General features: G+C 42.7%; 1 protein-coding gene across 2 annotated transcripts in view; it reads right to left on the bottom strand.

The window, feature by feature from the left end:
- The window catches only part of rbpjb (recombination signal binding protein for immunoglobulin kappa J region b), an 86,972-nt gene that overhangs the window by 8,847 nt on the left and 53,348 nt on the right, over positions 1–24,777 (bottom strand). For both annotated transcript variants that reach the window (XM_065025559.1, XM_029674814.2), the window contains 9 exons: positions 23,020–23,058; positions 9,035–9,130; positions 6,697–6,862; positions 6,168–6,342; positions 2,891–3,028; positions 2,596–2,708; positions 2,215–2,355; positions 1,462–1,617; positions 1,137–1,240 (listed from right to left, as the gene is read on the bottom strand). In XM_065025559.1, coding sequence (XP_064881631.1) covers positions 1,137–1,240; positions 1,462–1,617; positions 2,215–2,355; positions 2,596–2,708; positions 2,891–3,028; positions 6,168–6,342; positions 6,697–6,862; positions 9,035–9,130; positions 23,020–23,058 — 1,128 coding nt within the window. The remainder of the gene's footprint in view (positions 1–1,136; positions 1,241–1,461; positions 1,618–2,214; positions 2,356–2,595; positions 2,709–2,890; positions 3,029–6,167; positions 6,343–6,696; positions 6,863–9,034; positions 9,131–23,019; positions 23,059–24,777) is intronic.

Raw genomic sequence — 24,777 nt, 5'->3', positions numbered from 1 at the left:
AACACCCACAAAGGTAGCCATTACACTCAAGGCCAGGTCCATCAACGACTAGACTTCCTGCGCATGCGCACTCTTGACTGAGTGATAGCCCCATAATAACATAAATATAGGGATACATAAAACAAGAACTTAACAGTGGGGACAGCAAACTGGGATAGGGAGCGATTGAATATGTCCGTATGCACACCAACCAGCTATTATGCGCATGCTCTGAGGACGTGGCTAGGGATGCCGTCTGGGCCAGCAGCCTTGCAAGGGTTAACACGTTTAAATGTTTTACTCATGTCGGTGTCCGTGATGTGGCTGGTTTTCTTTTTGTAGTCTGTGATTGCCTGTAGACCCTGCCACATATGTCTCGTGTCTGAGCCGTTGAATTGCGACTCCACTTTGTCCCTGTACCGGCATTTTGCTTGTTTGATTGCCTTGCGGAGGGAATAACTACACTGTTCATATTCAGCCGCGTTCCCAGACATCTTTTCATGGTTAAATGCAGTGGTTTGCGCTTTCAGTTCAGAATGCCGCCATCCATCCATGGTTTCTGGTTAGGGTAGGTTTTAATAGTCACAGCGGGTACATCTCCAATGCACTTCCTTATAAATTCACTCGCCAAGTCAGCGTATAGGTCGATGTTATTCTCTTAGGCTGCCTGGAACATTTCCCAGTCCATGTGATCAAAACAATCTTGAAGTGTGGATTCCAATTGGTCAGACCAGCGTTGAATGGTTCTAGTCACTGGTACATCCTGTTTGAGTTTCTACCTAGAAGACGGTTTGTGCAAGATGGCGTCGTGGTCGGATTTGCCGAAGGGAGGGCGGGGAGGGCTTTGTATGCATCGCGGAAGTTAGAGTAAGAGTGGTCGAGTGTATTACCCCCACACATAGTGCGATCAATATGCTGATATAATTTAGGTAGCCTTGTTCTCAAATTTATATACTGCATAGTTTCCTAAGGACTCGAAGCGAGGCGACCATCTTTGTCGGCGCCATCCTTAGCATCTTCAGTTGGACTTCATTTGAAGTGTTTCTGAAATCCCGGTTGGCTGGAAAAGCTGGACATTTGGAGAAAGTTACCGGAATTTTGCAACCCTAGTATTGAGATAGCCCAAACTTGAAAGGAGCAGGGAGGTGTGTCGGTACCTGTACATGGTCTCTGCCTCGACGTCTCCAAACCAGACCCTCAGGTTTGGAGTGAAGTTCTGTCCCGTCAGCTCCAGCATGGCCACGTCCCCACCACCGTTTAGCTTCACAAAACACACAAATACAACAAGTCTAAATGTTTATGTCTTGTTGGCGGAGGAAGAGATTGAGATGGAATGGCGTAAAGGGTCTAAAGGACGTGTGTGTACAAATATTTTTGGAGCACTGCGAGAGGAACGAATAGTTGTTTATGATAGGAATGGAGTGTGTGTGCAACCGTGTGTGTGTCTGTCTGTCCATGTGTGTGTGTGTGTCCCTTTCTAACCTGTAAACTCTCGACCACAGGCACAGGGGTGACAGGCGAGTGGACGGGGCCCATGCCCTCGTAGAAGGTGTACTCAGCCTTGTCCGTGCTGATGATTGTCCAGGACGCTCCGTCGTTGATCATCTCTTTGTTTGGTTCCTTTGGGCATGGAGTGGCCTGGGGGGGAGGCAGACACACACACACACACATACACGTCAAAGGGAGCCTGTAGCGCTTGATCGTCAGATGTAGATAAGTAGATGAATATAGATGTGTTTGTTATGACTGTCGCTGTATCCTGGGTAAGTTGTTGTCTCTATGGTGATCTCTGATGTAGAGTTAGATTGAGAGAGAGAACACCTAAGCGAGGGACCTATTACGTGTCACCTTAACATTATATTAACTCAGTTAGAGGATGAGGATCACTCTAAATCGGTCATCTCCCCGAGATGGAATCACAAGGCAATAAAATTTTTAGAAAAACAAAGGCTGTGACCTATTCAAGCAACAGGGACCAGCACAGAGCACCGACAAGCTTTGTCCTCCATTTTCAGGTGGGATCTGACTAACAAATTTTTAATTTGAAGATTGCAGATCTGTCATTATCATAGAAATTGGTCACTATCCAGGTAGACGTTTCCTAAAAAGGTCATTCTGATTGGTTAACAGCAAGTATGTGGTCAAAATGATGGCGAATGGTAGATATGTAGTTTGAGTAGAAGGTTGCGACTAAATTGAATTGGAAGTTGTATTGGGAGGAAGTGTCTCACTCACTTGAAACTGGATGATCCTCTCTTGGGAAAGGCACAGGTACATGCGCTCTGTGTCCTTCAGGTAGAAGGCACACTTGTGGAGCTGGGAGACGGGGTCGTCTGCATCCAGCAGGGCCGTTTGCTTGTCCACTTTACGGATGATCTGACCCACACAAAGAGGATGGTGTTTAGTTGTCGAGGCAGAAGCGTACAAATCACATCAAGACATTAACTGGCAACTTTAGTTCATGTGCGGGTGTGTGTGTGTGTTTGTGTGTGTCAGTAATAATGACATGCATAAAGACAAAATATATAAAATACAACAACAACAAAAAAAAGTTATGTGACATGAATTGAAAGAGGTGGGGGGGTGAGAAACCAAAGTAAAAGTGGTGGGTAGTACCAGTCGTGGCAGGGCCATCCCGGTGACAGAGCAGACCAGTTTGACCGTCTGTCCGTAGTGGATATAGCCATCTCTCACAGTGAACTCCTCTCCTTCAGACTCCTCGTCATCCACTGGGAAACACAACCCATGAGATACGGTCACACAACATTTCATTCAGGTTACAGTAAATGTATGTGTGGTTAGTGTGTATATGAGAGAGCGTATAGGATTGATTAAGAATTGAGTGTGTGTGTGTGTGTGTGTGTGTGTGTGTGTGTGTGTGTGTGTGTGTGTGTGTGTGAGTGAGACTCACACAGGTGGATGTAGAAGGCACCCCATTGCTGGGAGCTGGCATGAAAGTTTCCCCCCTCCACATGTAGGTAGCGCGTGCTGACCGTCTGGGACCGCAACCGGTTGAACAGGGCCACCTTGGTCCCCGATGCAATACACACTGCAGTAGGAGAGACACACAGAGAGAGAGATAAAGAGACCACACTAAAATGGAACAACCCCAAAACATGTCCCCATCACCGCAAGATGAAATGACTGGGCGATAAGAAGTGTGATTAGAGGGCAGAAAACGGCCGCAAAACAAACACTACAGGTATTTGGACAATATTGAACATTGGGTCATTTTCATGCCTCGGTTGTCATCTGTTTTTTTTCTTCTCCTTTTACTGTTGCGCCCTCTGAAGAGCAATAACGGCATTGTGAAGGGTAGAGATCGGCATTGGTTAGAGTACTTCAAAAGATGCCTCCTTCCGTCCTCCTTTGATGTAATCACTAATGTACAATGATAAGATAGTAAACGATGTATATTGGAACCCTCAATTTCACCTAACAGAGTCATGTTAGATTAATGGTAACCTCAATGAGGGGAGGAGGGAAGGATGCCTTTTCAAAGCATTTGAGCAGGGCCTTATGAGTGATATTGACATGTAGATTGTGTTTGTATAGCAGACCTGCGTATTTGATTATTTGTTATTTAAATAAGTATTACCGGCATATGAGTATTTTCAAATAATGTTTCCCGAATTTTATATGAAAGTATTTTCTAATAATTTCCTATATATAGCCTGCTATTTAAAACTACAGTCGTGGCCAAAGGTTTTGAGAATGACAAATATTAATTTCCACAAAGTTTGCTGCTTCAGTGTCTTTAGATATTTTTGTCAAATGTTACTATGGAATACTGAAGTATAATTACAAGCATTTCATAAGTATGACCCTTCTTTTTCAAGACCTCTGCAATCCGCCCTGGCATGCTGTCAATTAACTTCTGGGCCACATCCTGACTGATGGCAGCCTATTCTTGCATAATCAATGCTTGGAGTTTGTCAGAATTTGTGAGGTTTTGTTTGTCCACCCACCTCTTGAGGATTGACCACAAGTTCTCAATGGGATTAAGGTCTGGGGAGTTTCCTGGCCATGGACCAAAAATATCAATGTTTTGTTCCCCAAGCCACTTAGTTGTCACTTTTGCCTTATGACTTTTGCCTTATGACAAGGTGATCATGATCATCACCAAACTGTTCCTGGATGGTTGGGAGAAGTTGCTCTCGGAGGATGTGCTGGTACCATTCTTTATTCATGGCTGTGTTCTTAGGTAAAATTGTGAGTGAGCCCACTCCCTTGGCTGAGAAGCAACCCCACACATGAATGGTCTCAGGATGCTTTACTGTTGGCATGACACAGGACTGATGGTAGCGCTCACCTTCTCTTCTCTGGACAAGCTTTTTTCCAGATGCCCCAAACAATCGGAAAGGGGATTCATCAGAGAAAATTACTTTACCCTTGTCCTCAGCAGTCCAATCCCTGTACCTTTTGCAGAATATCAGTCTGTCCCTGATGTTTTTCCTGGAGAGAAGTGGCTTCTTTGATGCCCTTCATGACACCAGGCCATCCTACAAAAGTCTTTGCCTCACTGTGCGTGCAGATGCACTCACACCTGCCTGCTGCCATTCCTGAGCGAGCTCTGTACTGGTGGTGCCCCGATCCCGCAGCTGAATCAACTTTAGGAGACGGTCCTGGCGCTTGCTGGACTTTCTTGGGCGCCCTGAAGCCTTCTTCACAACAATTAAACTGCTCTCCTTGAAGTTCTTGATGATCCGATAAATGGTTGATTTAGGCGCAATCTTACTGGCAGCAATATCCTTGCCTGTGAAGCCCTTTTTGTGCAAAGCAATGATGACGGCACGTGTTTCCTTGCAGGTAACCATGGTTGACAGAGGAAGAACAATGATTCCAAGCACCACCCTCCTTTTGAAGCTTCCAGTCTGTTATTCAAACTCAATCAGCATGACAGAGTGATCTGTGTTAACGAGAGAATCACTGACATGATGTCAGCTGGTCCTTTTGTGGCAGGGCTGAAATGCAGTGGAAATGTTTTTGGGGGATTCAGTTCATGTGCATGGCAAAGAGGGACTTAATTGCAATTCATCTGATCCCTCTTCATAACATTCTGAAGTATATGCAAATTGCCATCATACAAACTGAGGCAGCAGACTTTGTGAAAATTTATATTTGTGTCATTTTCAAAAGTTTTGGCCACGACTGTACAGTGAACAGACATATAAATGCAAAATGTAAAGTGTTGGTCCCATGTTTCATGAGCTAAAATTAAAAAATTCAATAAATGTTTCACACACTTAAGATTTCAAATTTGTTTATGTTCGTGAGCATTTCTCCTTTGCAAAGATAATCCATCCATCTGACAGGTATGGAATATCAATTAGCTGATTAAACAGCATGATCATTACACAACACAATGCCACAGATGTCTCAAGTTTTGAGGGAGTGTTGCAATTGGCAAGCTAACTGCAGGAATGTCCACCAGAGCTGATGCCAGAGAATTTAATGTTAATTTCTCTACCATAAGCTGTCTCCAACATCGTTTTAGAGAATTTGGCAGTACATCCAACCGGACTCACAACTGCAGACCACGTGTAACCACGCCAGCCCAGGACCTCCACATCCGGCTTCTTCACCTTTGGGATCGTCTGAGTGGGGGTGGGGGCTGGGGGGGTGCTGAGGAGCATTTCTGTCTGTAATAAAGCACTTTTGTGGGGAGAAAATCATTCTGATTGGCTGGGCCTGCCTCCCCAGTGGGTGGTTCTGGCTACCAAGTGGGTGGGCCTATTCCCTCCCAGGCCCACCCATGGCTGTACCCCTGCCCAGTCATGTGAAATCCATAGATTAGGGTCTATTTTATTTATCTCAGTTGACTAAATTCCTTATATGAACTGTAACTCAGTAAAATCTTTGAAATTGTTGCATTTATATTTTTGTTCAGTTTATTTTCAAATACTTATTTCTAAAACGCACTATTTCAAAATCCAAACAGACCTGGGTTCAAATGCATGAGAGTATTTCAATATGTGTATTTGATAACACACTTGTCTGTGTTTTTGATTATTTTCAAATAAATGCCAATACTTTCCAAGTGTATTTCCAAATACATTCTAATATACATGTTTCCAAAGAAATGTCTTTGAAAGTCATTTAAATACTCTAAATAGTATTTGAACCCTGCCCTGGTTCGTAAAGTGTAGTGTGTGTGTGCGTCCGCCTGTGTGTTGTGTGTGACTCACGATCTGCATTCTTCAGGGACTGCTTCTTTTTGGAGGGCTTGGAGATTACTTTGATTCTCTTGCTGAGGAAGACGCCAATGTCTGTGCTGTTGCCGTAAAACATCTTGACGGACAGCATGAAGTGCTTTCTCTTGTCGGAGTCTGATATGTACAAGGTTTTGGCTGTGCAATAGTTCTGAGGGGGAGGGATGGAGAGGGAGTAGAAAGATGGGCTTATTTAGGAATGGCAGGCACCGGTTAGTATTTGCTTTGGTGTGTGTGTGTGTGTGTGTGTGTGTGTGTGTGTGAGATTAAGCAACGGTTGTCAGATAGTGCGAGGCACTGTTTTGAGCGTGTGTCTATTTGAGTGTGTGTGTGACATAGATACTATTTGTTATTATTATGAAATAATTATAGACAGAAGATGAGAAACAAAGAGTAATAGTGTCGTGTGTGTGAGCATGTGAACGAGAGAGGGGGGGTGAGAGGTTGAGAGGAAGGAAGTGAGAGAGTAAAAGTGAAGGAAAGAAGTGTGTGTGCTACACCCTACCTTTCCCTCTAGGTTGAGTTGCTGCATCTCTTGGTCAGAGTTTCCTATCCCTATGAAGGCACAGGGCTGAGACTCCTGCTCCGAGCAGCCGTCTCTCTCCATTTGCTCCTTCTTTTTCTTCCAGCCAGAGCCCATCAGGTACACACACGGGGGAGGACAGAAGAACCTGCACACACACACACAAAACCAACAGTATGATTGAACTACACACCACTGCCCAGGCTTCAAACACACACCAAATTATTAATATGATGACTTTACACAGACATAACGGAATAGAACAGCCTAGACATTTTTTTCATGTTTCACTTTCTGCCACTAGATGGCGCTGTGGTATCAAAATACAGTGGCAGTCATTGCACTGGGAATAAAGTGTCAGTCGATTTCTTTGCGTGACAGACAACTTAGAAAAACATCTACTTAAATCCTGTAAAACGTTGTTTAATTGAAGGGGGGAAATGTTATTACAATAACCCATTTGGCGAGCTGTAATCTGACAAGAACTTGCATTTTAGCCAGTACCTCAGCTTATCAGCAAGACAGGTCAGGAGAAAAATAGAGATGCCAGAAACAACACTTTTACTAGTTTGCTATTGAATTGAATTTATTTTAGGTAACAGACATATACAACAAAATGTACAAGGTGGACCCAGAGGATATGACTTGAAAGTATTAATTACAATGCTCGTTTTCAAAGTGGTCCTCGACAGCATCTTATAAAGTCATGTCACTTCAGAAAAAAATTATAATAAATTCCCCTATTTTATTTTAAAGAAATCCCCCACACTTAGTTTAGATGACTCTTCAACCAAACCAAAGTGCTTTATTTGTAGGAGCTTGTGAGGAAAAGAGGAAAGTCGGCAGCCTATGTTGCTCTCGATATGACTTTGTCAAATGAGACTGTGTGTCTCGTCTGATGAGGTGAGTGACACATAACACGAGTCTGTGTGAGAGTGATGTCTACTTTCACCTCCTACAACAGAAGAGAAAAAAGGAGATGGAGCTTTCGGAGGAAAACCCCCTGTGAATACAAGCACGCACGCAAATACACACACGCAACTCCTTCATGCTCAGAGCTCCTTTGTGTATCAACACACACACTGTGAACACACACAGCTATGCTATGTATTGGACAGGTCTTCCTTATACAGAAGGGGACACACACCCAGCGAGCTGACCCCAAAAATGGTCTGTTGAGAATCAAACCCTAACTCACAAGTGTGTGTGTGTGACTATATGATTGTGTAACAGTGATCATCCACGCAACACCAGCATACACTTCTCATGTTGGAAGTTGGACCTGTTCCAGTGAGTGAACCACAGGGACTAAACACAGACTAAACAGATGCATTACAGTCGAGTCAAACTGTAGACTCCAATAGTTCATGAATAAGTGGTAGATGAGGGGAATGGGGCCTGTATAAAATGTCCTGTATATTAGGCTTTGTGACCGATTATGAAAACTGGAATGACTGGAGGTCTGATGTATCCCTGGGTGCATTGCTACAACGGGTCAGACCCCAAAATGGGCCTCACTCACATCTCGACCCCAGGGCCCCAGTCAGTGCAACTTTAACCAGAGAGGAGCATGGAGAGTGGAGGAATTCCTCTATTTAATACACACATACACACCTGCTCCTCCTCTCTCGTGCTCCAAACCTCGGAGGTGTCACAGTGTTGGCTGAGAGCTCCTGATTTACTAAGAGATAGTCCTGGTGTAATGGCAGCCAGAGCTCAAACCCTTTCAGTCTGTCTAACTCCCTATATCTATTTATTTACTTACTTCACCCAGGATGACCATATTAAGTACAGCTGAATAACTCTCTACACACACACACTCCACCATTCTAACCCAACCTACAACGACTAGGCAACATCTTACCCACTTCTCTCCATTCATTACCCTTTACTTACCTCAGTGTGCTCCCCAACCCTTTAACCCTACATGTCTGGGGGGCAAGAATGTGCCCTACCTGCCTAACCTTACCATCCCCTTGCCATCTACACTTTAACCTCTTATTCCCTATGCCCTACACCCCTAACCCCTGTGTCTCTATGGCCTTCACCTGAATGTGCCCTGCAGAGAACTTAAATGTTCACTTCCCCGTCTGACCCGCGGTGGGAAATGGAAAGCCGGAGAGGCCAAAACACCAACGTCACACACAGACACATTGGAATGTGGCTTTGCTTTTTTCTCTACTGCCTTTTAGTCCATACTATTAACCCACAAATTTAATTGAAACCGGGAACTCTTCAACATGCCTTTCTAGGTATGGAATGTGTGAGGTATGTGGGAGAGTATGGAAAGCGGTGTGTAGGCTAAGTGGTGGTTGGTTACCTTTTTTCATTGCCATAAGATTTCTGTGCAACTTTTGCATGCAGGATCAGGACAGTTTGGTCGCCTCGCTCCTTCAGGTAATTCCGCATCGCTTCCCTGAGAGGAGAAGCGAGAGAAAGAGAGGGGAGGAGAGAGAAAGAGAGGGACGGAAAGAAGGAGAGAGGAGCGAGAGAAAGAGGTTTGTTATTCATCCATTCACATAAAAAGTTAGATGACAGACGCGACAAAGATGAAATAGATGAGACTAAAAAACTGGAACATATGAAAACTTGGGGTCACTAAAACTAACACCTGAAACATAGAGGTAGGAACATGAGATGAGGAAGAAAAGCATACAAGTTCCACTTTGACTAGCCAATTCTCTGGTGTGCTGAAGGATATGTTGCTTACACACACACACACACACTTTGGGCAACAAGCTATGTTCTCTCCAGCTGGGCTGAGTTGGGGGCGGGAGGGGGGAGGCACAGAGGGATAGTGCTTAATGAGGGGGAAGGAAAGGAGAGAGAGAGAAAATAAAGAGAGGAGAGGGAAAAAGAAAAAACACTAAAGCCCTGAGCTCACCACCGAAGAATCCACATCTTGTGTCAAAATGTTGCAAGGTCCTTGCTCCAATTACTTTTGTCAACTAAGCAAAAACATTCTCATGCCGGCCCCCCACACACAAAAAAAAAAAAAAGTTCAATATTTTTGGAATGTTAAATCCTTACGTTAACCCCGCAATCGCAATAATCCACCCCCTGTGTGTGAGAGCTTGCTCAACATAGTGGCAACATTTTGTGACAAGAGTGGGTGTGTGTGTGTACTAGCTGAGAAGCACACAGCTAAAGAACGGCCCCATTTGCACAGATGTCAGTGACACCTGACATGCCCGGGTGCTCCGTGGGCCCAGAGAGGGACACACACACACACACACACACACACACACACGCACACACAAACACATGCACACACACACACACACACACACACACACACACACACACACACACACACACACACACACACACACTTCTACATTCTGCTCCACTCTGCCACACACATGGGTTGGACAGGCCTTCACATTTAAATTTTTTGGACATTTAGAAGACTCTTATCCAGAGCAACTTACAGTTAGTGCATTCATCTAAAGATAGCTAGTTGGAACAACCACATATCACAGTAAGTACATTCTTTCCCACTAAAGTCAGTGCTAGTAAGGAGGGAAGAAAGTCCATAGCGAGTATTAAATTGCCCTGCCCCTTAATCCCAGTTGATGTGTCAACAATCATCTGCAAGTTATGAGCAGTCAGCAGTTCACACACCAAGTAGGCTACTGGGAAAACAGGCAGCACTTAAAGTAGATGACCCTCGCTAACAAAAAGACAGTACTAGACCACAACAGATTAGGACAAAAAAATATACTTATCACTACTGGAGATATCAGGAGTCCTCTAGCTACAGAATGAAGCCTTTGTTATGGAAAGCAAAGGGCCCCATTGAGAATTTGTCGAGGGAGGGAGCGAAGGAGGGAGCGAAGGAGGGAGGGAAGGAGGGAGGGAGGGAGAGCAAGGGGGTGGAACCACAGGTTACTGCACTTCACGAACCAATAGTGGAGAGGGCTAGGCCAGAGAGAGAGAGGGATAGAAAGGAGAGAAAGAGGTTCAGAGAGAGAACATAGTCCAAACCAAAGCCAAGTCTAAATCCAGCAGCATTTGATTCAAATTATTTTCCTTTCTTTTAATGAGTTCAAAATGGATACTACTCAGCAGCGCCTATAATCATCTGATGCTATGGTGATCCCCTTCACTGATATTTCTAGACTGGGCATTGGGCGTGCCCTCACACACACGCACATACACACACTTCCTGACCCCTGGCCCACCCTGGAGCCCACAGCCCTGACTGATTACAGAGGAACACGCTCGCTCAGTGCCCCACATGATGATGTCATGCTTACAGTAGGGATGGAACGATTCACCGATACACACCGGTCCCTGTTTAGGACGCGAATGCGTTGGTCCGTGGGACCCCAAACCAATCCAAACGTAGCGTGCATGATCGGTTATTAAAAACGACTAAAACATTACGAATCACCGGTTCACTCAAATGTTTTGCACATATTACTTCCAATCTACTTTCCCGAAAAGACTTATATATTTAGTGACAACTGCTGCGTCCTCTCCTTCAGTGTCGAACTAAGCATGTCACCATTTCACTGATCAACAAGTCATTTTGCATGCTTAACAACCCAGTCGATATCAGCAGCCTAGTCAAACGCTGTGTGTTGCTTCGCACGCTGACCACCGAGACGCAGGCCGTGTTCAGCTTCAGCATTCAAATGTTTGTAAAATGGCTGGCCAATATTAGATTCGATTTGTTTATTACCGGAATAAAGTCGCCTAAGCAACTGCCTGAGACAGGACTCATCTGGCTATACCTACCAGCTGATCAGGGCTTAGGCTACGTTAGATTTTATTTTGATTGTTCAGGTTCACAATCAGCACTAGTTTTGCTCTAAACAATTAGTGTGTATGGCCATTGTAAGATATACAGGGAAAAGTTGATAATTTCATAATGAGAACAACAATCACTTTTTCTACCCACACTGCACTTCGAAGCAGAGGAAAATAAAACTTCCAAACGGTCTAAATTAGGGATGCACCGATATGATATTTTTGGCCAATACTAGGGAATTTTCCTTGCCAAAAAAAAACCCAGATACGAAACATTTTAGCAGCCTTTTAAGCATTCTAGTAAAGTTAAATAGTTGAAACACACACACACAAAAAAAGTCATTTTGTTGGCAGAAATGTATGTCTCCATTACCAGTAAAACAGTTAAGTAATATCAAAACCTATTTTATACAAAAAGCAAACATTGCCCCTCTTATCTGATAGTGGGATGGTAGATACCACTTTCCCTTATGGCTTAGGACAGATGCCTACATACACCACCCACTCAAGTCTACACCACCCACTCAAGTCTCAATGCCTACATACACCACCCGCTCAGACAAATCCAGCTCAGAGAGGGCCAGCTCATGAGCATATACTTTAAATGTAGAGGTCAGTTTCACACTTCTCCACTTAATGGTCCCGGTTAGGATATGTGGATGGTAGGCTGATCCTGGATCTGTGCCTAAGCGACAAATTCTTGGTCGGATGTGTTTGTACCTAGTACCTTGACTTGCCGGGGCAAGGAGGAAATTAATGTTTCAGATTTCACTTTTGAGGAAGTGTGTGGGTTAAATTGGAATTTTCATGAGGTGTGTGGGTCATGGAGTATGTTGTTGCCACCTCACAAATATGGCTGCTGCCCTGTGAAACTCATGTGACACACAGAGACAGAGAGAGAGACAGAGAGAGAGACAGAGAGAGAGAGGGAGGGAAGAAAAAGATAGAGAGATTGCTGCAGCATGTATGCTGACAGAAAACCACTAACACATCCCTGCATCCAAACGTTAAAAAACAGGCTATTTTCTAACACACACAGAGACAGAGAGAGAGTTAAAGTTAAAGCAAGAAAAGGCCCTGGGTTATTCCAAAAACAGATCTTCACAGAGAGATCCTTATTCATTTCGAAGTCTCTTTGCTTGGGAGTAGCATTGGTCAAAAACCAATGAAGTGTTTGAATGCATTTCAATCCTGGTTACAAATGGCTGGTCCTATAGATAGAAAGCTGTCCCATGTTTAAAAATGTTCTTGGTTCAGAAGTGGTCCAAGTTCGCAGCAGCCGTCCTGGATGAGGGGTGATGGTTGAGATGTGGTTGCCGTCGTAGGGCGTTCAGTACTCTGTGTGTGGGGTAGGCACCATTCATCTCTCACACTCCTGAAGGGGGCCAGACGGCACAGGGCCAAGTTCACCCAGCGTTCACACAATATATATTTTCTCACACACACACACACACACACACACACACACACACACACACACACACACACACACACACACACACACACACACACACACACACACTTCAGTATATTTCCCTGCTCCCCTTTATTGGAGAACTGTTGAGTAGTTAATTACACATCAGCCTCTGTCTGTCTGGGCCATGTTTCCTGAGAAGAGCAGCTAACAGTTGTAAGGAGAAATGAGAGTATCCCGAATACAGAGCGGCCACACTGGCCAGGGTACAGCTCCAACTAAACTTCCTATACACACGCACAAGGTCACACACACAAACACGCTATTTAAAAAAAAAATGTGTGATGGACACACACACACACACACAGAGGAAGAACGAGAGGGGTGGGGGGACTACATGACCTGAGTCATCTGATTTGAGAGAGGAAGTGACAGATATGTGCCCCAGTGAGACACAGTACACACAGGCTACTCACACAGGCTACAGGCTACTCTATAAAACAAACGCAAAAACACACACCCAACGAGAGATGACCAAGACACGCAGCACAACAACACACAAACAAAAGAGGCATGCAACAAGACGTGAGGCACGCAACCACACTAGATAGCACGTCAAAAGGAGAACTGAATGGGAGAATACTGGACAGCAAAACTAGGCACGCAATGAAAACAAGGCATGGTGTTTAAACAATCCAACAGTCAGACTCATCAAGCAACAGTGAGGAGCTATATGACAGGAAAACCAACAAGCAATAGGGATATTACTTTGTGTACCACTGATGGAGAGAGAAAGGGAGCTATACAGATAACACAAAGGGCAAAGTGGGGGTCAGTAATTGTGTGTGTGTGTGTTAGGTTAAGCCGGGCTACAGCTGCAGCAGGGCAAAGTAGAGCAGACAGGCATCTGTCCAGTACATCTGTCACAGCGTCTCACCCAGACCCCCTGTGGACCTGCAGCTAGGGGAGAGGCACGCTTACACACACATACACACACACACACACACACAGCTCAATTTAGAGTATTAGACCCCCATTAGTGCGCACCCCTTTGGATCACAAAGGGGACATTACGCGCGTTCTCAACCCAGGAGCTTGGGTTAAATGAAAACATTGACAGTTTCTCACTTCAGTCTGCATATCCCCTTCTATTGATTTTAAGACACTGTGTGCTGAGAAGAGGCTGTTAAAGAATTTTAATTCCCCCCGATGTGAACTTCATTTGTGATGATGTCAATTAAAATCACAACAACAAATAAATGTTTAGAAATCCCCCGAGCAGGCTAGGTGAAAAATCTATTGATTTGCCCTTGATCAAGGCACTAAACCCTAATTTCCCCTGGATAAGAGTGTCTGCTAAATGACTAAAATGTCAAATATAATAAATGATCCCTACATTCATATAGCCTACTTGTAAGTCTAAGATGGATTTATATCTTACAGCATTTATATCACAGCTTCTGATTTTCAGAATGAGCCCAACTGTCGAAGGCATTTCCCCCGAAACGTAAGAGACTGAGTCTCTTCTCCAAAGCAACTAAACCAGGCAGCTTTTCCAGCTGTGTACTGCCTTGTATTTTCCATCTGAACAGCTGGACAGCCTGGCTGACAGTGGGGCCCTAAAGGACCCAAAACGTAGCTGTCCTTAGCAGCTCGTGGAGGACCCGGGCTTTTAGCTGTCCCCATCACTGCCAAACTAAAAATCAACAGGGCCACACTCGGGTTAACTGCAACACAACCTCGGCTACACAAACACACACACACTCTGAAATAACCAGAGTCTTTCTGCGTGTTCCCGATCGTCAGTAACATGTGTTTTGTGCATGCCATTTTTATCTGGGCACTCATAAAGCCTGGACAAATGGAGAGGCCAATGAAATCCAGGGGACTGGCAGCACGTGAATGGAGAGGGAAAGAGATCAAAAAGGTAGAGGCCGGGGCCCTCTCCAATACGACGCTTGTGTGTTCCAGTGAATGCACAACCCCTCATTTCCCCTTGGAGCGGCACGCGTAAACAAACATTTTTAAAAAACACTCACGTGCTCTTCAGGGAGCTCCGAAGGCTCAGCAATAGAGACAGTCAGGAATGGGAAGGTGCACACACACACACACACACACACACACACACACACACACACACCCCTCCCTAAAACCATGAGCTGGAGAGGGCGGTCATGGTCAGGCAATCCTCCACTCTCTCTGCAGGCTGGCTGACCAACAGAGCAAAAGGACCATTGGACTGAACCCCTGCTGTGACCTCAGTATCCTGTCCTCACAACCCTTTATTTTATTTTCATACACACTAACTAGCCTGACCACTACAGACATCCAAGAGAGGGATGGAAAACAGCTCACTTTAACAACATCCCATCCCTAATCATTACCATGCATGACAACCCCTGTTGAATTGTGAGCAGTCTATGCAGTCAATAAAAACAATTACACTGAAATGTGTCTGATATCTTCTTTTAAACATCGAATTTGATTTCATTCAAGACTTGTTACTTTTATCTCAGTGAAGAAATGATAAGCTTAGATGGTTCTCATTACTATTATGATAGTTAGTATTATAGTGGCAATTCCACAGCAACGGCATTACGCTGAGACTCAGATTGCTTACTTTAAAATGTATGCCAAACAAATACCATTTGTTTTTCAAAGTTTAACAAGTCAACTTTACACTGAAAATTTCACAAAAACACATCTACTGGAAGAACTGTGAAGATACAAAGTTTTGGAAACAGAATTAGAGTCAAATATATTTTTCAAACATTATGCGACCACGTTTTCCAAAAAACGGTGGGTGTCAAATTCGGTGTCAGCTATCACGACACCTTGAGTTTGAAAAGAAAAATCTATTTTGGTTATTGTATTGAACCAACAAAATTACATCATGGGTACCTGATATGTAATTTTCTTCATGGTGATGCCACCTCAGAGCAAGTAGGACCGAAAGCTCAAGTCACTTGTCCCGTCCCCCCATAGAGAATCAGACCAACATGGCTATACTCTGCCTATTAGCTTCATTGCATATTCAAGCCTGTCTTGAAACACAAGTTCTCCTGGGGGATGGTTGGCTACCCTTCGTAGACTTTAAAATAGTGCAACACTACAATTACAACCAAAACCTTTGTCTTTATAAAATAATTCCTTAATTCAACGAATCAGGGATCAAACGGATAAAGTAGGCTACTTCAAAGGAAGGTAACTAACATGTGTGTTATTTATCAATTAGACTAAGAATATTTTTTTACGTTGCAGTGCCTTACCCCACTGCGCCACCTGGGAGACCAAATAACACTATTTGAAGAGTTAAATAAGCTTGTTGAACAATCATGACTGGAATATGACTGCACGCCACATAATAATTTAACACGTTCATACATTTTTTACATAGTTATTACACATTCACTCGTATTTCATATGTCACAAAGATTTTACATGCTATAATGCCAGTAAAGTTGCCTCACGCACCTACAGTGCTGGTCATTAAAAAAAAAGCTAGCTAGCTCATGGATGCAAACAATGTTCTTCCCCAAAAACATAGCAAAACGACAATCGGTTTCAGTAACTATAGTTAGCTAGCAAACTATATAGCTAGGTGTCATCATATAAAATAACCCTAATTTATAAGACAGTTCTTATTTGAATAATGGTGGTCGGACCCATCTATGTGAAGCTAGCCAAAATAAGGATTAGCCACAATAGTGGACTTGGCGGTTAATGCCTCGCAAAGAAGGGCACCTATTCGTCAATAGTTAAACATTTAAAAATCAGACATTAAATATCTCTTTGAGCATGGTGAAGTTATTAAGTACACTTTGGATGGTGTATCAATACACCCAGTTACTACAAAGATACATGCGTACTTCCTAACGCAGTTGCCAGAGTGGAAGGAAACCGCTCAGGGATTTAACCATGTTGTCGATGGTTACCTTAAAACAGTTATAAAGTTGTTTGGCTGTGATAGGAGAAAACTGACGTTGGATCAGATCAACAACATTGTAGTTAATCCACAATACTAACCTAATTGACAGAGTGAAAAGAAGGCAGCCTATACGGAATAAACAAAAAAATCTAAAACATGCATCCTGTTTGCAACAAGGCACTAAAGTAATACTGCAAAACATGTGGCAAAGCAATTACATTTTTGTCCTGAATACATAGTGTTATGTTTGTGGCAAATTACTCTCTATATTTTTAAGCATAGTGGTGGCTGCATCATGTTATGGTTATGCTTGTAATTGTTAAGGACTGTTTTCAGGATAAAAAAAATAAACAGAATGGAGCTAAGCATAGGCAAAAACATCCCACTAGACACTGGGACATGAACGTGCCTTTCAGTAGGACAATAACCCAAAACACAAGGCAAATTGTTGGGCAATTGTTGTATAATCCAGGTGTGAAAGTTTTTAGAGACTTACCCAGAAAAACTCACAGCTGTAAAACGTGCTTCTACAAAGTACTGACTCAGGGGTGTGAATACCTATGTAAATTTGATATTTCTGTATTTTATTTTCAATGAATGTGCAAAAATGTCCAAAAACACGTTGTCATTGTGTGTAGATGGGTGAGCTTTTTAAAATATTTTTTTAATCCATTTTGAATTCAGGCTGTAACAACAAAATGTGGAATACTGTAAGTCAAAGGGTATGAATACTTTCTGAAGGCACTGTACCAACCTCAATTACCTCGTACCCCTGCACATCGACTCAGTACTGGTTGCCCTTTGTATATAGCCAAGTTGTTACTCAATGTGCATCTGTTATTACTTTTATGCATTTTACTTTCTTTCTCTCTGCATTGTTGGGAAGAGCCCGTAAGGAAACTTTCCACTGTTAGTCACACATGTTGTTTCTGAAGCACGTGACGAATAAAATGTGATTTGATTTAGAGTGGAGTCTACAGCATTTGACACACATTTTAACTGACTTCATGGAGAGGCAGAACACCCCTTCCAGAACACCCCTTGCCTGGTTCCACTCTTACATATCTGACAGACTACAGTTTTTCTCCCTTGGCAAATGCAGGTCTGCCCCTGCATGACAAGCTGTCCCACAAGGCGCAGTGTTAGGACCATTATTGTTAAGTATTTACATGCTACCTCTTGTTCAGATCACCCATTAATTTGGACTCAGATTTCACACAAATCTACATCCACACAAAACACAACTCCACCTCTGTTGACTATCTCCGTGAAGTGGAAACGTGGATGAGCAATAACTTTGTAAAACTAAACGACGACAAAACAGAGATAATGCTAATGGGTCCCAACTCCCTCATCAACTGGGTCAACTCAACATTACAATCGATGGCTGCACCATCCACTCCAACTGTGTTTTCCACTAGTGCCGGTTACACACTCATGTTCAGGTAATTTTTTCACTTAAAATAACTACGCTACTTTTTTAATAATTCGCAAGTCAGAAAAAATTCAGCCGAGCCCTGTCCCGTTAAAATGAACGATATGCATCTTCTAGTGATCTATTTATAGGACAGGCACGTCAGTCAAAGTGAAAACTGACAGGGAAACACTGCTGGTTTGACCTACTGCTGTCTGTCCCGCCTCCCGGTACCTGGGTGTGTGTGTTGTTTACATGGAGGGAGAAAGCATGATGCTACTTCATCGTTTATGTGAGTCAATTTGTACATCCCATATATATTTTATTTCGCATGTTTCATATGAAGCCACAAAGTGCTGGCGCATTGGATTACTGTGATTTGATTGATGAACAGCAAGCTGGACTAGTTTATAAATGGTGTCAAACTGACTGAATAAAGTCGATCTCATACATCCTTGCCATTCAAAAATCATAAAACATAGTTATATGTCCATGGTATCGCATCGGGACAAGTAAACTAAAGATCGTGTTTGTATTTCCGATAAAAAAGTACTTCAGGTCTTGGCAGACAACGACGTTAAAGTGAGTGCCTCATCAGTAGCCTACTGAATCAGATCAGTAAGAGACCTGTTAATTTGGCTAACTAATGTGGTAGGCTTATTGGCAATTACTGCAGATAAAATATGAAAACATTCAACGAAGATGGTGAATCCTCCTCACTGCAGGAACAATATGTTGGCTAGTAGAGCGATAGCCTCTCTCTGGTCCAAAATATGACAAAAGAAAACAGATTGAAAAGTTATAGAAGCTAATGATATTTACACTACATGAACACAAGTATGTGGACACATGCTCGTGGTACATCTCATTACAAAATCATGGGCATTAAAAAAGGAGTTGGTCCATCATTTGCTGCAACAACAAGCTCCATTCTTCTGGGAAGGCTTTCCACTAGATGATGGAACATTGCTGCCGGGACTTGTTTCCATTCAGCCACAAGAGCATTAGTGAGATCGGGCTCTGATGTTGGGCGAGTAGGCCTGGCTCGCAGTCGGTGTTCCCTATTCATCCCAAAATGGTTCGATGGGGTTGAGGTCAGGCCTCTGTGCAGGACAGACAAGTTCTTCCACACTGATCTCGACAAACCGTTTCTGTATGGATCTTGCTTTGTAAAGGGCCTTCCCCAAACTGTAGCCACAATGTTGGATGCACAGAATCGTCTAGAATTTCATTGATGCTGTAGCGTTACGATCTCCCTTCACTTGATCTAAGAGGCCTAGCCCGAACCATGAAAAACAGCCCCACACCATTATCCCTCCTCCACCAAACTTCACAGTTGGCACAATGCACTTGGGCAGGTAGCTTTCTCCTGGAATCCGCCAAACCCAACTTTGTCCGTCGGACTGCCAGATGGTGAAGCATGATTCATCACTCCAGAGAATGCATATCCACTGCTCCAGAGTCCAATGGCTGCGAACTTTACACCACTTCAGCCGACGCTTGGCATTGCGCATGGTTATCTTAGACTTGTGTGTGGCTGCTCGGCCATGAAAACCCATTTCACAAAGCTCCAGACGAACAGTTAATGTGCTGACGTTGCTTCCAGAGGCAATTTGGAACTCGGTAGTGAGTTTTACAATGAAGGACAGATGATTTTTACGCGCTACGTGCTTCAGTCCTCAGCTGTTCGCAGATGAGCCGTTGTTGTTCCTAGGCGTTTCCACTTCACAATAACAGCACTTACAGTTGAGCAGGGCAGTTCTAGCAGGACAGAAATTTGATGAACTGACTTGTTGGAAAAGTGGCATGACGATGTCATGTTGAAAGTCAATGATCTCTTTCAGTAAGGCCATTCTACTGCCAATGTGTCTACGGAGATTGCATGGCTGTGTGCTCAACTTTATACACCTGTCAGCAATGGCTGTAGCTGAAATAGCCAAATTCACTAACTTGAATAGGTGTCCACTACTTTTGCATATATAGTGTATGAGGTACTTTCAAAGATAAGGATACAGGTCTACTGATTTAATTCAAAACAATGGAGTAGTCAACTGCTGCTTTCTGTGTAGCAAAGCCCATGATTAACACCAGATTCACTCTTCAATCATACCTGTATTGCAGATAGTTGAGAAAACACCTCTTAAAAAGGAATCTTGAAGCCTGTGCAAGTCAGCAGACGTACAAGATTATTCAAGAAGAAATCTGTGGGTCAGTTGATAAACATGTTTTTTTAAAAAAAAAAAAAATTTTTTTTTTTATGACATACTGCAATTCACAAAGCGAGTTGCCAACTGATGTTGTTCTCGCTCTCATCTTAACACGTATGGACACAGAACTTTAATTGAGCATCTGTTCTGTTCATTAAAAAAATTAATATCCCAATTATCATAGAGTTCGGTACAAGAGTACAGTATAATACAGTAAAGTCTACTTTACTTTACAATGCAATTATTATTTTTTACTTTATTGTACTTTACTGTGTTTTAGGGAAGGGGGTTTGAAATACTTTCACTATTTGAATAGTATCATACATGTGTCAGCTATCAAGATAATTGAAATACATGTTTATTTATTTTTGTACTTGTGTTTTTAACCTGAGCACTGCTGCGTGAGGGAGGGTCTGACGCTCTATTGCTGCCGCTGCAGAGGAGGCAGTGTTGGGAGCAAGCAGACCGAGTGAGAGACAGAGATGCCAAGGCAACTAGGCTACAGCCAAAAGTAGCTAACTTGTAGTAGCCCACAATGATTATGTTTATATGCACACTAATAATTAGATTTGATATAGAACATTATGGCAGAAGGCTGAGTATAGCATTAGTCATGTAAACATCTTACTCTGCTTATCTTAATTGGTGTAAGGCCATTATTGAATTATGCATATGCCAATTAAAACACCTGCTTTTCTGAATAATCTTTCAAATTATTAGAACATGTAAACAGCTTAATCGGTTAGCATAAGCTTCCCTCATGTGCAAGTGAAGTGAGTTCCGAAAAACTAAAAGTATCCATCTTATAGTTTTCACATACAAACTTAATATACATCTCAACTCAGAATCAAATAGTCTTCGCAAAAATAATTTCGGATGTGTCCATGTCAACAGGATTATTAGGGATATTGTTCTTCTTGTATAGAGTGTAAACGTTTGAAACAAACTATTATATTAACTTCACTATCCAGAATAAATCGCATTATTGTGTGCATGCAACATGTTCCTGTTTCTCACCCAACCCCAGTCAGATAAAACAACCGCCTACCTCTGTTGGTTGCTCGTTGTATCCTACTCATTCTCATTTTGCTAACTTTTCATTTTGTACATTTTATTCCATCTTGCGTTGCATTAGTGAACTCTCACTCGACTTACTACACATTGAGCCTCATTACCTCTTTTATTGGCTAACATAAAGAACAAGCTACACACGTGATGGCTACTTTTTTTTGAGGCGCACCGTGCACGTCATGAATATTACATTAAAAAGTTGGTTGTTTTATTAAAATAATTTGAAATGTCATGGCATATCTTTATAGGTAACAACTTCACATGGATATTTTAAATTAATTTAGAAAAATCCTTTGTGTTAAAATAGGCCTATATTTTTATTTGAATACTAATGTCCGTTCGGATATTTGAATAACACATCCCTACAGTGCTTCACTGTTCTGTTCTGTCCAAACTTGTAAAACATAGACGTCTATTATTGGTTCAGATTTGGTCCGGTCACCAATCGTGAACGTCTATGTTTTGACCAATTCAAGGCCGGTCCGGACCAAAGATCTACATCTGTGGACGTTGAAATCTAGGCTAGGGCGGACTGCCCAAATTTCAACTACTTTTCAACGTCCGGTGTCAGTCGGTGCTCAGTGGTGCTCAGATGCTGATTACAGTAAATGGAAAGAGAGGGGGCTAAATGGGTAGCTGTCAGTAAGAGCCGGGAGAGGTCATATTAACTAGAGACACAGAGAGAGAGAGGATGTCCAGACTGTTTACACACTCTCACTTTGACCACTAGACATGAGAAATGAAATAATAGAACAGTATGCCAGTAGAAGGGAGGACAGTGGCAGGTGACCTAACTGTGGTGTGTGACTACTATGATTTCCCATTGTAACCAATTCAATTACAGTAATTCTGTTACTGATGTTTTGGTAATTCACTACCGATTTGGTAACAGAATGACGAGATTGAATCACTTAATAATTCATAAACATAAATGTATATCAGTAGAAACACTATAACTAATTGGTAGATCTACCTTTAGTTGTTACTTCTGTGAACTTTCATTATCCTGTCTCTTCATGAAGGAGATAAATTAGAAAATATCTTACAAGACATGTTTGTTTTTGGTAACAGAATTACAAGGCAATGGGGTTTTTTAACTCACAGAAGCCAAATCCTTTCTCGAAAACTAAATATAAGTGTTGATATTGGCACGGGTCTTTACTTCAAAATGATTGTGTTTTGATGCATTTCTAATACCGTAAGACTTTTTTCTGGTAGATGTTTTCTAAGATCCCTTTCCCATCTGTTTGAACGGAAATCATGCCTAATTTCGAAGATGGGAAAATGGTTGAAAAATGTATATATGCCTTCATATAGACTTCATATTACCTTTCATTTGACACCCAATTCGATATGCTCCTATGAACTTCATGTTTGTGCTCAAGGGTCCTTTTACATGGAAATGATCCATAGCTCATAGGCCAAGCTCATAGTATTGAATTATCTGAAGACGGGAAATGGAGGTGGGGAGTGTGTGAAGTGTGAAGTGTGTGTATGAGTAGGTGCGCTCACTCACCTTGTTAAGCGCTGTGGTTGAGGGCGCTCCTCAAACTTCCTGCAAGCAGAGAAAAGAGAGAACTAAGTAAGCCACTTATCAACCGCTAAACACACACAGCATAAAACACACACAGTTTTAGTGTTGTCACAATACCAAAATGTTACTAACGATACAATACCAGGACAAGTACTGTCTCATGATATCGAGTAGTTTCACGATGCCACGGCAGGGAGGGGAAAAAAAAAATCAGTGGCCTGGTGTCCTGTTCCCCGGGCACTTGTTCCTGTTTTCTGTGCTACGCAAAACGCTCTCACTGAAATACACACTTCTACTCAACGCTCTCACTGAAATACACACTTCTACTCAATACAACACATTGAATTTTACTTCACACTGTTCAGTGTATACTGTCATAGAACACTAGAGGAGTATTTTGGTTGTCATTTTTGTTTTTGTCTGATTGGGTTCCAGGGCCCACCCTTGGAACGACGTTGTCTGTTATCAAACTAATAATTATCCAGGATTACTTTATAATGGCCCTCAACTTGGTTTGTGAAATTATATAAAAGGGCATCTCTGGTAATATGGGTCATATTTTCTTAACTGTTTAGGCTAGAGACGAGATGCTTTCTTTGCTGTAAAGCATGCATGTCTATTTTCTCTTTCTGACACTCAGAGGCTGTATGACAGTGAACTTGGAAAAAAAGTATTCTCAAACTGGCCTGTGCTCTTGGTTATAACAGGCTCCAATGGAACAAATGTATAAATCTAACAGAAGACTCATCAGGGTCTGCACCCCCCTCGCCATCATTGCTAAATTCTATATTTTTTTTAACTGATGGAGGAATAGTTGCGCATGAAGAGCGGACGGAAAGAAGCAGGTGAGTGAGGCCTGGTAAGGGATGCGGCTGGCTGATTACAGCTGCCACACGTGATATGCATATGCGCATGAACGTGAAGTGGATTTTAAAGGACCTGCACATACAGGATTGCTGTTGCTTAAATTCAACTGAAATTGTGAACCAAACTGGCCTTTATTTGGTATGAGCCAGCAGGATCTTTACATCAGTAGGACTGAAAATGTTGGTAGCATCATATGAAACGGTACTACGGTTTTCTAAAATGTTGGTATCATAAGTATCAAGTTTTGGTACCGGGATATTACAGGGGAAACCGGTATACCGTGCAACAATACACAGTCTACACATAAACAAAGAGACACATGTCTCAGGTAGGAGACGAAAAAGAACACCTGGTTACACACACACACACACACACACACACAGAGAGAGAGAGAGAGAGAGAGGCTGAGTGTTTGAGGCAGCTGCTGTCCTAGTGGCCTTGGCAGTGTGAGACCATGTGACACAGTGTCCAAACACAGGCAGGTGGCGAGGAGGGACGCCTTATCACCAGAGAGAGAAAGACAGCGTCGCTAAATCAGGCGTTTCAACTCATTCACAGCTCACACCAAGGCCTATTCATACAACTCCCCATCCGCCACGTAGCCTAGCTACAAACAAAACCTGTTATTTGTCATGAAAACAGTATCCTCGTGCCAGCACATGGGCCTAGTCATATCTGAAAACATGAGACGCAAAACATTTGACGTAAGTCATCTCTGAAAACCACCTTTTATGAGTGACGGCACAGCTATAGTCATACCGGCAAAAGAGACCTATTTCCTTCACAACAAATGACATCACGGAAAACACAACATCAAATTCCCACCAAGACCCCTTTTTTCTTGTCAGGCTACTGGGCGTCACAGGGGGGAAA

The sequence above is a fragment of the Oncorhynchus nerka genome, linkage group LG12 (assembly GCF_034236695.1).
Source record: "Oncorhynchus nerka isolate Pitt River linkage group LG12, Oner_Uvic_2.0, whole genome shotgun sequence".
In the NCBI taxonomy this organism is placed as follows: Eukaryota; Metazoa; Chordata; class Actinopteri; order Salmoniformes; family Salmonidae; genus Oncorhynchus; species Oncorhynchus nerka.
Note: the sequence above shows the minus strand (reverse complement) of the source record. Positions and strands in the feature narration are given on the sequence as shown.